General features: G+C 47.5%; 1 protein-coding gene across 1 annotated transcript in view; it reads left to right on the top strand.

The window, feature by feature from the left end:
- The window catches only part of ZFHX3 (zinc finger homeobox 3), a 79,915-nt gene extending 68,121 nt beyond the window's left edge, over positions 1–11,794 (top strand). Inside the window, 8 exon segments of the mRNA XM_075576473.1 lie at positions 2,380–2,491; positions 2,654–2,982; positions 2,984–3,266; positions 3,269–3,544; positions 3,547–4,683; positions 4,686–4,885; positions 4,887–8,112; positions 9,066–11,794. Coding sequence (XP_075432588.1) covers positions 2,380–2,491; positions 2,654–2,982; positions 2,984–3,266; positions 3,269–3,544; positions 3,547–4,683; positions 4,686–4,885; positions 4,887–8,112; positions 9,066–10,594 — 7,092 coding nt within the window. The 3' untranslated portion in view covers positions 10,595–11,794.
- Positions 11,795–12,495: the final 701 nt, after the last annotated feature.

The raw sequence follows: 12,495 nt of genomic DNA, 5'->3' as shown, positions 1-12,495 counted from the left end.
TGATTTATATACACTGGGGGGGGGGGGGGGGCGGGCGGGCAACTCCAGTTCTCAAGGGCCACCAACAGGTCAGGTTTTCAGGGTATCCCTGCTTCAGCACTAGTGGCTGTCGAAGCGCCTGAGCCACCTATGCTGAAGCAGGGATACCCTGAAAACCTGACCTGTTGGTGGCCCTTGTGGACTACTGAAGTTGGCCACCCTGGTATTCACAGACAGTTTTATACTTCCCATATTGGAGAATGACCAAGCTCCGTTACAGAAGTGTCCCACCCACGCTACAAAACGTGAGTGAGATGCCTGAGGAGAGCAGCAAGGTACACGTATTGGGTGTGTGTGCTAGGAGTGCAGGCCAGAGCACGGGATCCAGGGGTGCAGGGTACCACGGTGTCAGCCATAGGGTAGAGACTGTAGTGTGTGGGGCGCACGAGGCGTTGGGTTCATGGTTTGCCGGTTGTTTATTGTCCCTCGGTGTGTGATGCGGGAGGCGGTTTAGGAGACGGGGAGCAGACGCATTAGACCTCTCAAAACCTGCCAGAATCCCAATCAGGAAAGATGATTAAAGTGGAGAGCAGACAAGGCTCTCGTTCACCTCCTCGTCTGCCGTCATTCACACTTGATTGACTTCAACCTTTCAAGTACAGAAGTCTCTCTTATTATCAAGCCAGGCGAGTTTTTCTAATTAAAGTGTATGAAAACAATTATATAGCTGTCTTGTGGAGCTGGATGTCTCCGAGACTCTGCACACAGCTTTGCTCTCGCTGGGTGTGGGGTGTGGGGTTTGGCGGGCACACTTTTCCTTCCCCTTGCCTTTTAAATGAAAATGCACCCATGCTTGTGATCGTGGCTTCTTCTGTCTGTAATACTTCAGCTCCTCGCTTACATATAAGGAGATCAGACGAGAAATAATTGGGCCTGCAAGCCTGGTCTTCTTTCCACTGACTGGATGTGTGCTCATTACACACCAATAAAGCTTGGACATCCCATAGATGTGTCTAGTTGTTGCGGGACGTGCATGGGTTAAGTCCATTTGTTCCTATGTAATTGTTACGCAATTCTAATATTTGTAGACACAATCTTACCTCCTTGTTGTAACATTTGTATCAGGGATGTCAGATTATATATGAATTCCACATGTTGTCACATCCTTCCCGTTGTGGACCATTGTTCAGTGAGCAGTCATGTTGGTTCAGTGACACTTATCACTAGCATGGAATTAGCCGGAGCCCTGTGTAACACGTAACTGGACAGAGAGTGGGTGTATGCTGTCATACACGTGTCCTGCGTGAGCTTCAAGGAAGCGGGTGGAGTTAGAGAACATGGTTACTCAAGGCATGCACAGGTGTGCCAATATTGGGGATTTTATGGTAACTATCGGGCCACTGAAGGTTTATTTTCCTGGGTGATGGCAAATCGGTTTCGTTTTAATGCTGGCAGAATTTTTATTTATTTCTTTTTTTAATCTCCAAAGCGGTTTCTATAAAGTTTGGAGAGTGAACATTATGGTTAAATGTTGCATATCTTTGGACCTTCTGTGTCTATTGAAGGCAAAATCTAATTATAAAAATTTAGAATGGTTTCGAGGTGGCGGGGGGGGGGGGGGTGGGTTAGCTCCAGTCCTCAAGGGCCACCAACAGGTCAGGTTTTCAGTGTATCCCTGCTTCAGCACAGGTGGTTCAATCAGAGGCTCCGTCGAAGACTGAGCCACCTGTCCTGAAGCTGGGACTGATTGAGCCACCTCTGCTGAAGCAGGGATATCCTTAAAACTTGACCTGTTGGGGAGGTTCTTGAGGACTGGAGTTCAGCGCCTCCTGGTTTAGAGGTCGCGTCCCCACTAGTGTTCTGGGTGTAACGGCTCTACACCCTGTGATGGTTACTTAGTGGAGGGAGAGAAGGATATACCAGTTTAGGAGATAACCGCCTCTGCAATGCCAAAATCTACACCTCTCCATTTTGTTTCAGTTTTTCCCACCAAGAATTTTTTGTTTTCCATCGGCAATCTTTTTGTTTGGCTTGTGTATTAAAACATATGCTGGCTGCTCCTTCCGCTCGGGAACTACGCACACTAGTTCCTCTTCACGGTCTGAATTAGGAGTATGTGCTTGTTTGAGTAAGGGGGCTTTAAATGCATCTGTCCATTGGCTGTTCCAGAGCCAGCGACAAAACACTTTTTGTGATTAAAGTCAGGATTCTTTAGAAAGGGGAAAAAAAAATTATTAATTGAAAGATTATTCCCGGGAGTATGTACTGATAATTATCACAGGCCAGTAATGAAGGGGGTTGCAGCTATGTACGCTCAGCAGCTTGCTTTGGGCTAATGGAAGAGTAGGGCAGGTTGGTGGTTAGGGCACTTAATAAAATTGTTCCTGGCTCTCGCTGCAGGTAACATCTCCGGAGATGCTGATGCCAAGTAGCATGTTCCTCCCAGTGAGTTCACCAGAGCGAGAAAGGGCAGCGTCCACCTCCGTCCCAGAGAACACCGAGAGGCTTTCTGGTAAGACCCTATCAAGTCCTGTTGTAGAGAGGACCAGCCTCTTCGGGTGGGCTGGATTAAATGCAATTTTGTCTTGGAAGAATTCCCAAAGTGGGGATAATAAATTCCTTTAGTATTTAGGGAATATTCTCAGAAAAGTAACGTTGTGTCACTTTTTCACAGAACCCGCGGAAGAATCTTCCAAGAGCTCCGGAGCTCCGGAGGGACCGGAGCCTAACGGAGACCAGAAAGCTGCTCCAAGCGACCACAGCTCTGCCAGAGAGGACTCTGGGTTCTTGTGCTGGAAGAAAGGCTGCAACCAGGTCTTCAAAACCTCTCCTGCGCTGCAGGCGCACTTCAACGAGATTCACATCAAGCGCCCTCAGCTGCCCGTGTCCGATCGCCACGTTTACAAGTATCGCTGCAACCAGTGCAGTTTGGCGTTTAAAACCATTGAAAAGCTCCAGTTGCACTCGCAGTACCACGTGATCCGGGCCGCCACCATGTGCTGCCCTTTGTCAGAGGAGCTTCCGCACCTTCCAAGCGCTTAAAAAGCATCTGGAGAGCAGCCACCTGGAGCTGAGCGAATCGGACATCCAGCAACTGTACAGTGGCCTCCTGGTGAACGGGGACGTCATTGCCATGGGAGACGCCTCTATGGCTGAAGACCAAAGTATGCTGGTAGAGGAAGAGAAGGAGGAAGAGAGTGATCTGGAAGATAAACAAAGTCCAACCTGCAGTGATTCGGGGTCTGTGCAAGAGGATTCTGGTTCCGAGCCCAAGCGGGCCCTGCCTTTCGAAAGGGTCCAAACTTCACAATGGAGAAGTTTTTGGATCCCTCGCGGCCCTATAAGTGTACAGTGTGCAAGGAGTCCTTCACACAGAAGAACATTCTACTGGTCCATTACAACTCGGTGTCCCATCTGCACAAATTGAAAAGAGCCCTTCAAGAATCAGCAACCGGGCAGCCTGAGTCCACCAGCAGCCCAGATAACAAGCCTTTTAAGTGCAACACCTGTAGTGTCGCATATAGTCAGAGCTCCACACTAGAGATCCACATGAGGTCTGTATTACACAGACCAAGACCCGTGCGGCAAAATTGGAAGCAGCTAGTAGCAGTAGCAATGGAGCAAACGCTACAAACAGCTTCATTTACGTAAGTTCCTCCACACCAAGCCCTGTTAGTAATAATGTCACCACCACTCCAAGTTGCACAGCCACAGTTACATCTGCCTCAAGCTCCAGTTTCATGAGCCAAACACACATGGAGACAATGGGAAACCATGGTGCAAGTAGCCTGGTCACTAGTTGTGCCCCCTCTCCTTCTGAACATAAGGATGTGAATCGTAAGAAATTGGCCGATATGATAGCTTCACGGCAACAACAGCAACAGCAGCAGCAACAGCAGCAACAACAACAATTACAAGTTCAAACATTGGCCCATGCACAAGCACAGATCCAAGCCCATCTGCAGCAAGAACTGCAGCAGCAAGCTACTCTGCTGCAGTCCCAGCTGTTCAACCCCGGCCTCCTACCCCACTTTCCTATGACGACTGAGACCTTACTCCAACTTCAACAGCAGCAGCATCTGCTGTTCCCATTTTACATCCCTAGTGCTGAGTTCCAATTCAACCCAGAGGTCAGTCTGCCCTTTACCAGTGGAACACTGACCCTGACTGGGAGCAGCCCCAGTCTACTGGAAGATCTCAAGGCTCCAATGCAGCTCTCGCACCAAGTTCACGCCCATCACCAGCATCTACTGCAGCAGCAAGGGCAGATGTGCATGGCAGAGGCTCACGCTGCACTTTTACAGCTGCCAGAACCAAAACACAAACCTGTAAAAGAAAGTTACAAGGAATTGCAGAAAGAGAGAGAGTTTGTTGAGAGAGGGGAGGAGAGCTCCACAGTCAGTGAGCCATTGCCTGATGCCTTGAAGAGCAAAGAAAAGAAAGAGTTTGCATCAGGATCCTGTTCTGACTCCCTCTTGCTTCCTCCTCGTATTGCATCCGATGCACGAGGCAATGCCACAAAAGCCTTGCTTGAGAACTTTGGTTTTGAACTTGTGATTCAGTACAATGAGAACAAGCATAAAGCTCAGAAAAAGAATGGAAAGGGTGAGCAGGCTGACGGCTTGGAGAAGCTGGAATGCAGCTCGTGTGGGAAACTCTTCTCCAACATCCTGATCCTCAAGAGTCACCAGGAGCATGTTCATCAGCGCATCTGCCCTTTAAGAAACTAGAGAGGTTTGCCAAACAGTACAGAGATCACTATGATAAACAATATCCACTGAGGCCTCAAACTCCAGAGGCTCCTCCTCCACCACCACCGCCTCCGCCCCCTCCACCACCACCTCCTCCAGCACCCCCACAACCGGCTACCACCCCAACCATCCCAACTTCCGCTCCACCTGTGACCCCCTCCCAGCATTTCACCAGCTCAGACATCTGTGCCAATGACTCCTCTTTCAATGTCAATGGAGTTGCCCATCTTTTCTCCTCTCATGATGCAAACAATGCCGATGCAGACAATGTCGACACAGCTCCAACCTCAGTTAGGGTCTATGGACTCCCTTCCTGCAGACTTGGCTCAATTGTATCAACATCAGCTCAATCCCAATCTTCTACAACAACAGAACAAGAGGCCACGGACCAGGATCACTGATGACCAGCTCAGAGTTCTCCGCCAGTATTTTGATATCAACAATTCCCCAAGTGAGGAACAGATCAAAGAAATGGCTGATAAGTCTGGATTGCCACAGAAAGTGATTAAGCACTGGTTTAGAAATACTCTCTTTAAGGAGCGTCAGCGCAACAAAGATTCTCCTTACAACTTTAACAACCCTCCCATTACCAGCTTGGAGGAACTAAGAATAGACTCCAAACCACCTTCACCAGAACCTCAAAAGCACGAATACTGGGGAAGCAAAAGGTCATCCAGGACCCGCTTTACAGACTACCAACTTCGAGTTCTTCAGGACTTCTTTGATGCCAATGCCTACCCAAAGGATGATGAATTTGAGCAGCTCTCTAGTCTTCTCAACCTCCCTACACGTGTCATTGTGGTTTGGTTCCAGAATGCTCGTCAGAAAGCACGAAAAAACTATGAAAACCAGGGTGATGGGAAGGAAGGGGAGAGGCGTGAGCTGAGCAATGATAGGTATATTCGTACTAGCAATTTGAACTACCAGTGCAAAAAGTGTAGTTTGGTCTTTCAACGGATCTTCGACCTCATTAAACATCAGAAAAGGCTATGTTATAAAGATGAGGATGAAGACTTGCAGGATTACAGCCAAAATGAAGACTCCATGGATGCTACTGATATACTGACACCCTCCAGTTCTTCCTGCAGCACCCCTATGCCCTATCAGTCTTATAGTACTGCAGCCTCATCTTCTGCAAACACCACTGGCAACCCTTTCCTTCAGCATATGGCAGAGGTGGAAGAAGCCCTCCTGCATAGTTCCAAACCAGAGACTGCTCCTGATGAGAAACCAAAGTCGTTTGATCCCCCAAGGATGCAGCAAAACCAAACACATGAGCAGCCACTGCAACCAAAGCAAGAGCCTGAGCAGCCTCAGCCAACGCAGCCACGACCTCTGCAACATGAACAATTAGAAGAAAAAGTGAGCGCATCACAAAATCTTCCACCTCTTTCTTCTCCATCATCAACACAACCACAGACCCCACAGTGTTCCATGGCTCAATCAAGCCCCATTGCCACCCAGCTCTCTCACCATCCTTTGAAACCCCTTCACACATCAACTCCACAGCAATTGGCAAATATTCCTCCCCAGCTAATTCCCTACCAGTGTGACCAGTGCAAACTGGCATTTCCTTCATTTGAGCACTGGCAAGAGCACCAACAACTTCATTTCTTAAGTGCACAGAACCAGTTTATCCACCCCCAGTTCTTGGACAGACCCATGGATATGTCCTTCATGCTTTTTGACCCCAGTAATCCACTGCTGGCCAGCCAGCTATTGTCTGGAGGCCTCCCTCAAATCCCTACAGGCTCTGCTACTTCCCCTTCCACACCATCATCCACAATGAACACACTGAAAAGGAAACTAGAGGAAAAGGCTAATGCAAGTCCTGGGGAGAATGATAGTGGGACAGGTGGGGAGGAGCCTCAAAGAGACAAGCGTTTACGAACAACGATCACACCAGAGCAGCTGGAGATTCTGTATCAGAAATACCTGCTGGACTCTAACCCAACACGCAAAATGTTGGACCATATTGCTCATGAGGTGGGCTTAAAGAAGCGTGTGGTTCAGGTCTGGTTTCAAAACACACGGGCACGAGAGAGAAAAGGGCAGTTCAGAGCAGTTGGTCCAGCACAAGCCCACAGACGTTGTCCCTTCTGCAGGGCACTGTTTAAAGCAAAAACTGCGTTGGAAGCTCACATCCGATCTCGTCATTGGCACGAAGCGAAACGAGCTGGATACAATATGAGCTTGTCTGCTATGCTCTTAGACTGTGATGGAGGGATTCAGTTGAAAGGAGAACTCTTTGACGGTGCTGGCTTTCACAACCTACCGCAGAGCAGCATTGATGGCCAGTGCATCTCCCTCTCTCCGGTGAGCAAATCCATGGAACTTTCTCCTCGAACATTGCTCAGTCCATCCTCCATTAAGGTGGAAGGGATGGAAGATTTTGAAAGCCCGTCCATGTCATGTGTCAACTTGAGCTTTGACCAGACTAAGCTGGACAATGATGACTGCTCTTCTGTAAACACCGCTATAACTGACACAACAACAGGAGATGAAGGAAATGCAGATAATGACAGCACCACAGGCATCGTAGCTGATGCCAAATCTTCATCCGTAACCAGCGAGGGCCTGCCAAAGTCTGCCATGATGGCAATGTCTGAGTATGACGACCAAATGTCTTCTGGTTTGGTCAGCCCAGCCCCAAGCTATTACAGCAAAGAGTATGACAATGAAGGCATGGTTGATTATAGTGAAACTTCCAGCCTTGCAGACCCTTGCTCTCCTAGCCCAGGTGCAAGTGGTTCAGCAGGCAAGTCCGGAGACAGTGGGGACCGCCCTGGTCAGAAACGATTTCGGACACAAATGACAAACCTTCAGCTGAAAGTCCTCAAATCTTGCTTTAATGACTATAGAACACCCACTATGTTGGAGTGTGAAGTCCTGGGCAATGATATCGGACTGCCAAAGAGAGTCGTCCAGGTCTGGTTTCAGAACGCCCGGGCAAAGGAGAAGAAGTCCAAAATAAGCATGGCCAAGCACTTCGGCATTAACCAAACAACCTATGAGGGATCCAAAATAGAGTGCACTTTGTGTGGTATCAAGTACAGCGCACGGCTGTCTGTGCGGGATCATATCTTTTCCCTACAGCATATCGCCAAAGTTAAAGATGCTATTGGAAGCCAATTGGACAAGGAGAAGGAGTACTTTGATCCGGCTACAGTTCGCCAGCTGATGGCTCAACAGGAATTGGACCGCATCAAAAAAGCCAATGAAGTTCTGGGTCTGGCATCCCAACAGCATGGTGCATTTGATAACACATCACTACAAGCACTCAATCTCCCAACAGCGTACCCAGCTCTTCAAGGCATCCCTCCAGTCCTGTTGCCGGGCCTCAGCAGCCCATCCTTGCCAGGATTTACTCCAGTTAACACAGGTGGGCACAAGAGAAAAGAGCACAGCAGTAAAAGAAGCACCATGTTACTAGGACCCTGCTATAGAGACCACTGCTCCTTTTATTTTGAAACTTGCACTTTCCCCCTTTTTTTTAAGAAGGTCTCTCCATTCCTGGAGCTGAAGTATAGAATAGATATATTGAAAAATGTGTATATATTGCAGAATACAGAAGAGCTTTGTTCCCATGTTAAACACTGTTGAGAATAGTGACAGAAGATGCAATAGATACATTTAAGAAAATATTGAATGTCTGTTAAAAAGATAATATAGGAACACTGAGCATGTGAAAGGATGGACAAAGCATTGATCTAGGAAGGGACCCGACTACCAATACTGGAGTCGGAAAGGAGATAAAATATAAGTACGAATTTAGCAAAGGTTGAACCCGATGGACATCGGCTAGTAATTATCACGTTACTAGTATAGTAGTGATCACGTTACTAGTATAGTAATTATCACGTTACTAGTATAGTAAGTTATTTAAGAACAGTGCATACTCCCAATACCCCAACAAGACTATTGGAAATAAACCAAACCTTACATAATTTCTGAATGCAGCTTCTTCCAATCAAACGTTGTAGCTTCTATTTTGTCCTTTGGCCTATTATCAACTATACACCAGCTGGGTTAGGAATTCAGAAATGCTTCATTTCAGGGGATCAGCTCATCTCTGTGTGTCTTAGATTTTTTAAAGTCAGTTCTCGTTGTTTGAAGTTGACATGTCATTTTTATGTCGGTATATATATTTGCATCAATATATTTTTTTAAATTACTCAAGCTTTGAAAAAAAAAAGTTTTAGATGAATTTTGATAAATGTTTGAGCGATTTGAGTAACGATTAAGAGTAAATCTTGATTAACAGTGACTTTAACTCATAAGGGGTTCTTATTCTGTGTCCAGTGTCATCATTATTATTTTTTCTCTCTCTTCTAGCTTTAAGTTCTCCCAAGCCCAATGTGATGGGAGTATCCAGCACAACGGTCCCTTCGCCTGGTCTGCCCACTTCTGGACAGCCAAATAAACAACCCCCCAAATCACTAAGCCCCCCAGCCCCATCGCAGTCCCACTCGTCAACAGCGCCCCAGCCACCAGAAATGCAGAAAGAAAAGGACCGTGTGAAGATGAGAGAGAAGGAAAAGGGGAAAGGAAAAAGGGAACCCTCGCCTGTACCCAAGAAAGAGAAAGGGGAAACTCCAGCATCAACCTCCACTTCGATGTCAGGCATGGAGTATGTAGTGGATTCATCACAGCTCCAGGCTTTACAAGCTGCACTGACTTCAGATCCTGCCGCCCTGCTCACTAGCCAGTTCCTTCCATACTTTGTTCCTGGCTTCTCTCCCTACTACAGTGCCCAGATACCCGGGACCCTGCAGAGTGGTTATTTGCAACCAATGTATGGCATGGAAAGTTTGTTCCCATACAACCATGCTCTCCCCCAAGCTCTGATGGGTCTTTCTCAAAGCTCCTTGCTGCAGCAATATCAACAGTACCAGCAAAGCTTGCAGGAAGCTCTACAGCAGCAGCAGAGGCAACTACAAATGCAGCAGAAACAGCATCAACAGCACCAACAGCACCAACAGCACCAACAAAGACTGCAGCAGCAACAGTCCAAAGCGAGCCAACCCCCAGCCCCCTCGGTGGCTGCCCCCTCAGACAAAGACCCTGCCAAAGATTCCCCCAAGCTCGAAGAACAGAGTACTGTGCCCCATGAGGTGTCTCTCTCCAACAAGCCCACAGAACAGCAAGAAGTGGAAAGCCAAGGTGCGGACTGTCTCCTGGATCCATTCATAGTCCCAAAGGTGCAGTACAGGCTGGTCTGCCGGAAGTGTGAGCTGAGCTTCAGCAGTGAGGAGACGGCTATCAGCCACCTGAAGTCCCTCTGCTTCTTTGGTCAATCTATGGTGGACCTGCAAGAGCTGGTGACGTGCGTCCCCACGAGGGACTGTAGCGGCACTTACCGCTGCTTGGGCTGTGAGGCCACTCTCTGTGGGAGTGATGCTCTGCGTCAACATCTGGAGTCGCCCTTGCACAGACACAGAACAATCAAAAGAACAGCAAGAAATGCCAAAGAGCAACCTAGTTTATTACCTCACTCTGCCTGCTTCCCCAATCCTGACACCACATCTACCTCTCAGTCTGCTGCTGACTCCAAAGCCAGCCTCTCCCCCCCCTCGCCCTCCGCTTCTTCCCCCCACGCCTCCACAAAGTCTTGGTCTCACAGTGCCCACCGGAAACCCCCACCTTTCGCCCCACTCTCCTCATCTTCAACAGTTACCTCAAGTCTGTGCAGCACCTCAGGGGTTGCCACCTCCTTTCCAACAGACGGCTTCTCTGAGGAGTCTGACTCGGACCTTAGCCAAAAGACTGACGGGGCAGGAAGTCCACTGGGCACTTCTGAGAACCCGGGCTGTCACGAGGACAGCTCTCGAACTGCCGTGGGAGTAGGTTCCTCACGTCTGTAGACTTCGGAGATGGACAATGGGAAAAATAATAATAATAAAGGTGAATTTAAATAATAAAAGAAAAATAACAAACCAATTTCATAAACAAAATACTCTTACTGCAAATTCCAAAGCTTCTAACCAAAAAAAAGGACCCCTTCCTTCCCCCAGTATGAATCTCGTCATTCCTGCACCTGCCCCACTGACCTGTTCTCCCTTCTACCTGCTGTCACATTGGGCTCCAGACACAGGGAACGGGGCCCGACTCCTCCTTTTTACCCCCTTGTTTGGCACTTGGTGCCCTGTGGTGACCGCCCTTACTGGCTCACATAGCAACGGCTTTGCTAAGAAGAAACCAATGGAAATATTGTGTTATTCTCAGGTCAAATGCTCACACCGTGTTCTGGTTCTGGTCTTGGAATTTTATATATACATATATATAGATAGGGATATATATATATATATATATATGTATGTGTATATATGTATTTATTTTATTTTGTTCAGGAACTATTTTATTTTCATTTTATTTTTTTGCTAATTTAACTGGGCAGAACAGATTCAGGACTGGGGCGGATAGACGTCTCCCAGGGACACCATGTTGGGTGGCTTCCATTCTTTATAGTTTCCACATCCCAGGAACCACAGCTCACAAACAAAAACAACATGCTTTAAAGACTAGTGAACAGACTTTCTGTATCTCCTTGTAGATGAGGTCATTGGTTCATGACGGTTTGCAGAAGTGCAGTAGATTTTAAAAGAAGAAACCCCCATTTTTTGTGTACACTTTGTTTTGTGTCCAGACGATGGTTCTCATTTGACGTTGTTGTTCATGGCCTTTCATTCTCCGGTCACAGAAAGTGACCCTCACCCTCCCCTCTCTAACCTTCAGCTTCACAACCAAAAGACACTGTCCATTTTAACACTTTTCAGTTCTCTTAGCAGCTGTTGAACTGGCACTAATGAATAAGACCTGAGATGTTGGGACTTGGGGAATGGGGGTGTGCTGGTAAAAGGTGTAATTCCCCTGTTGTTTGGTGTTTGTATTCTGCATACTTCCCCCATCCCCAGTGTTACCTGTTGCTCTGTTTCTTGTCACTAGATCAAGGTCTTTTCTGTAAAAAAAAAAAAAAAACGAAAAACAAAACAACTGTGTGCACACACTATATTTAATTTCTTTCTGAATGAAATCTGATGCTTTAAATAAAATCCAAAGAGTAAGCCTCTCCTGTGTGCGTGGCTGGGAAGGCTCTGGTATTACTTGAAAAATTGTTTCTAAATTCACAAGGGTCCAGAAACTGCTGAAAATAAAGGGTCTGCGGTTTATGGCATAACCCGATTCCTGGGTGAGGAATAAAGGGTTACCTACACTGGTGCTGGCAGAACTGGAAGGGATAGGATGTTCTGTAAAGAGATACATGTGGAGATGCAAGGAATATGATCACGGGTGAGACAGACCGACAGGAGGACAGATAGATGCACACAGCTCAGACTGAGACAGACTCGCAGACAGGAGGACAGGTACTGTAGATGCACGCAGGTCAGGCAGACTCCGACATGAGGACAGATACATGCACAGAGGCAAACCCCGCATTACATGCTCCCTATCCATGCCTCTGCTTTCACTTAAAGTGCTCCCAGGGTCTTTGCGGTAGGGAAGGAGTTTAGATCTCATGATATTCCCTTTGCATCTATGTTATGGCACTTCTCTTGAGCCCTAAAGAATCCATAGACCCTCTCCTGTGGCACACGGGGAAACGCCGAGCTCCCTTCCCATACCCTTAGCTTTGCCAAAGGATTGTTCCAAGTTGCAGCAAGATGGCTGAAGAGGTGGCCCAGAGCACAAGCTTTTGCCGCCCTCTCTTCATTCTTGTGTAACATGGAGATTTGTGCTGGTGTGTCGTCAAATCTCACAATACATT

This window comes from Ascaphus truei, chromosome 19, assembly GCF_040206685.1.
Source record: "Ascaphus truei isolate aAscTru1 chromosome 19, aAscTru1.hap1, whole genome shotgun sequence".
Taxonomy (NCBI): Eukaryota; Metazoa; Chordata; class Amphibia; order Anura; family Ascaphidae; genus Ascaphus; species Ascaphus truei.
This window is presented reverse-complemented; position numbering and strand designations above follow the sequence as displayed.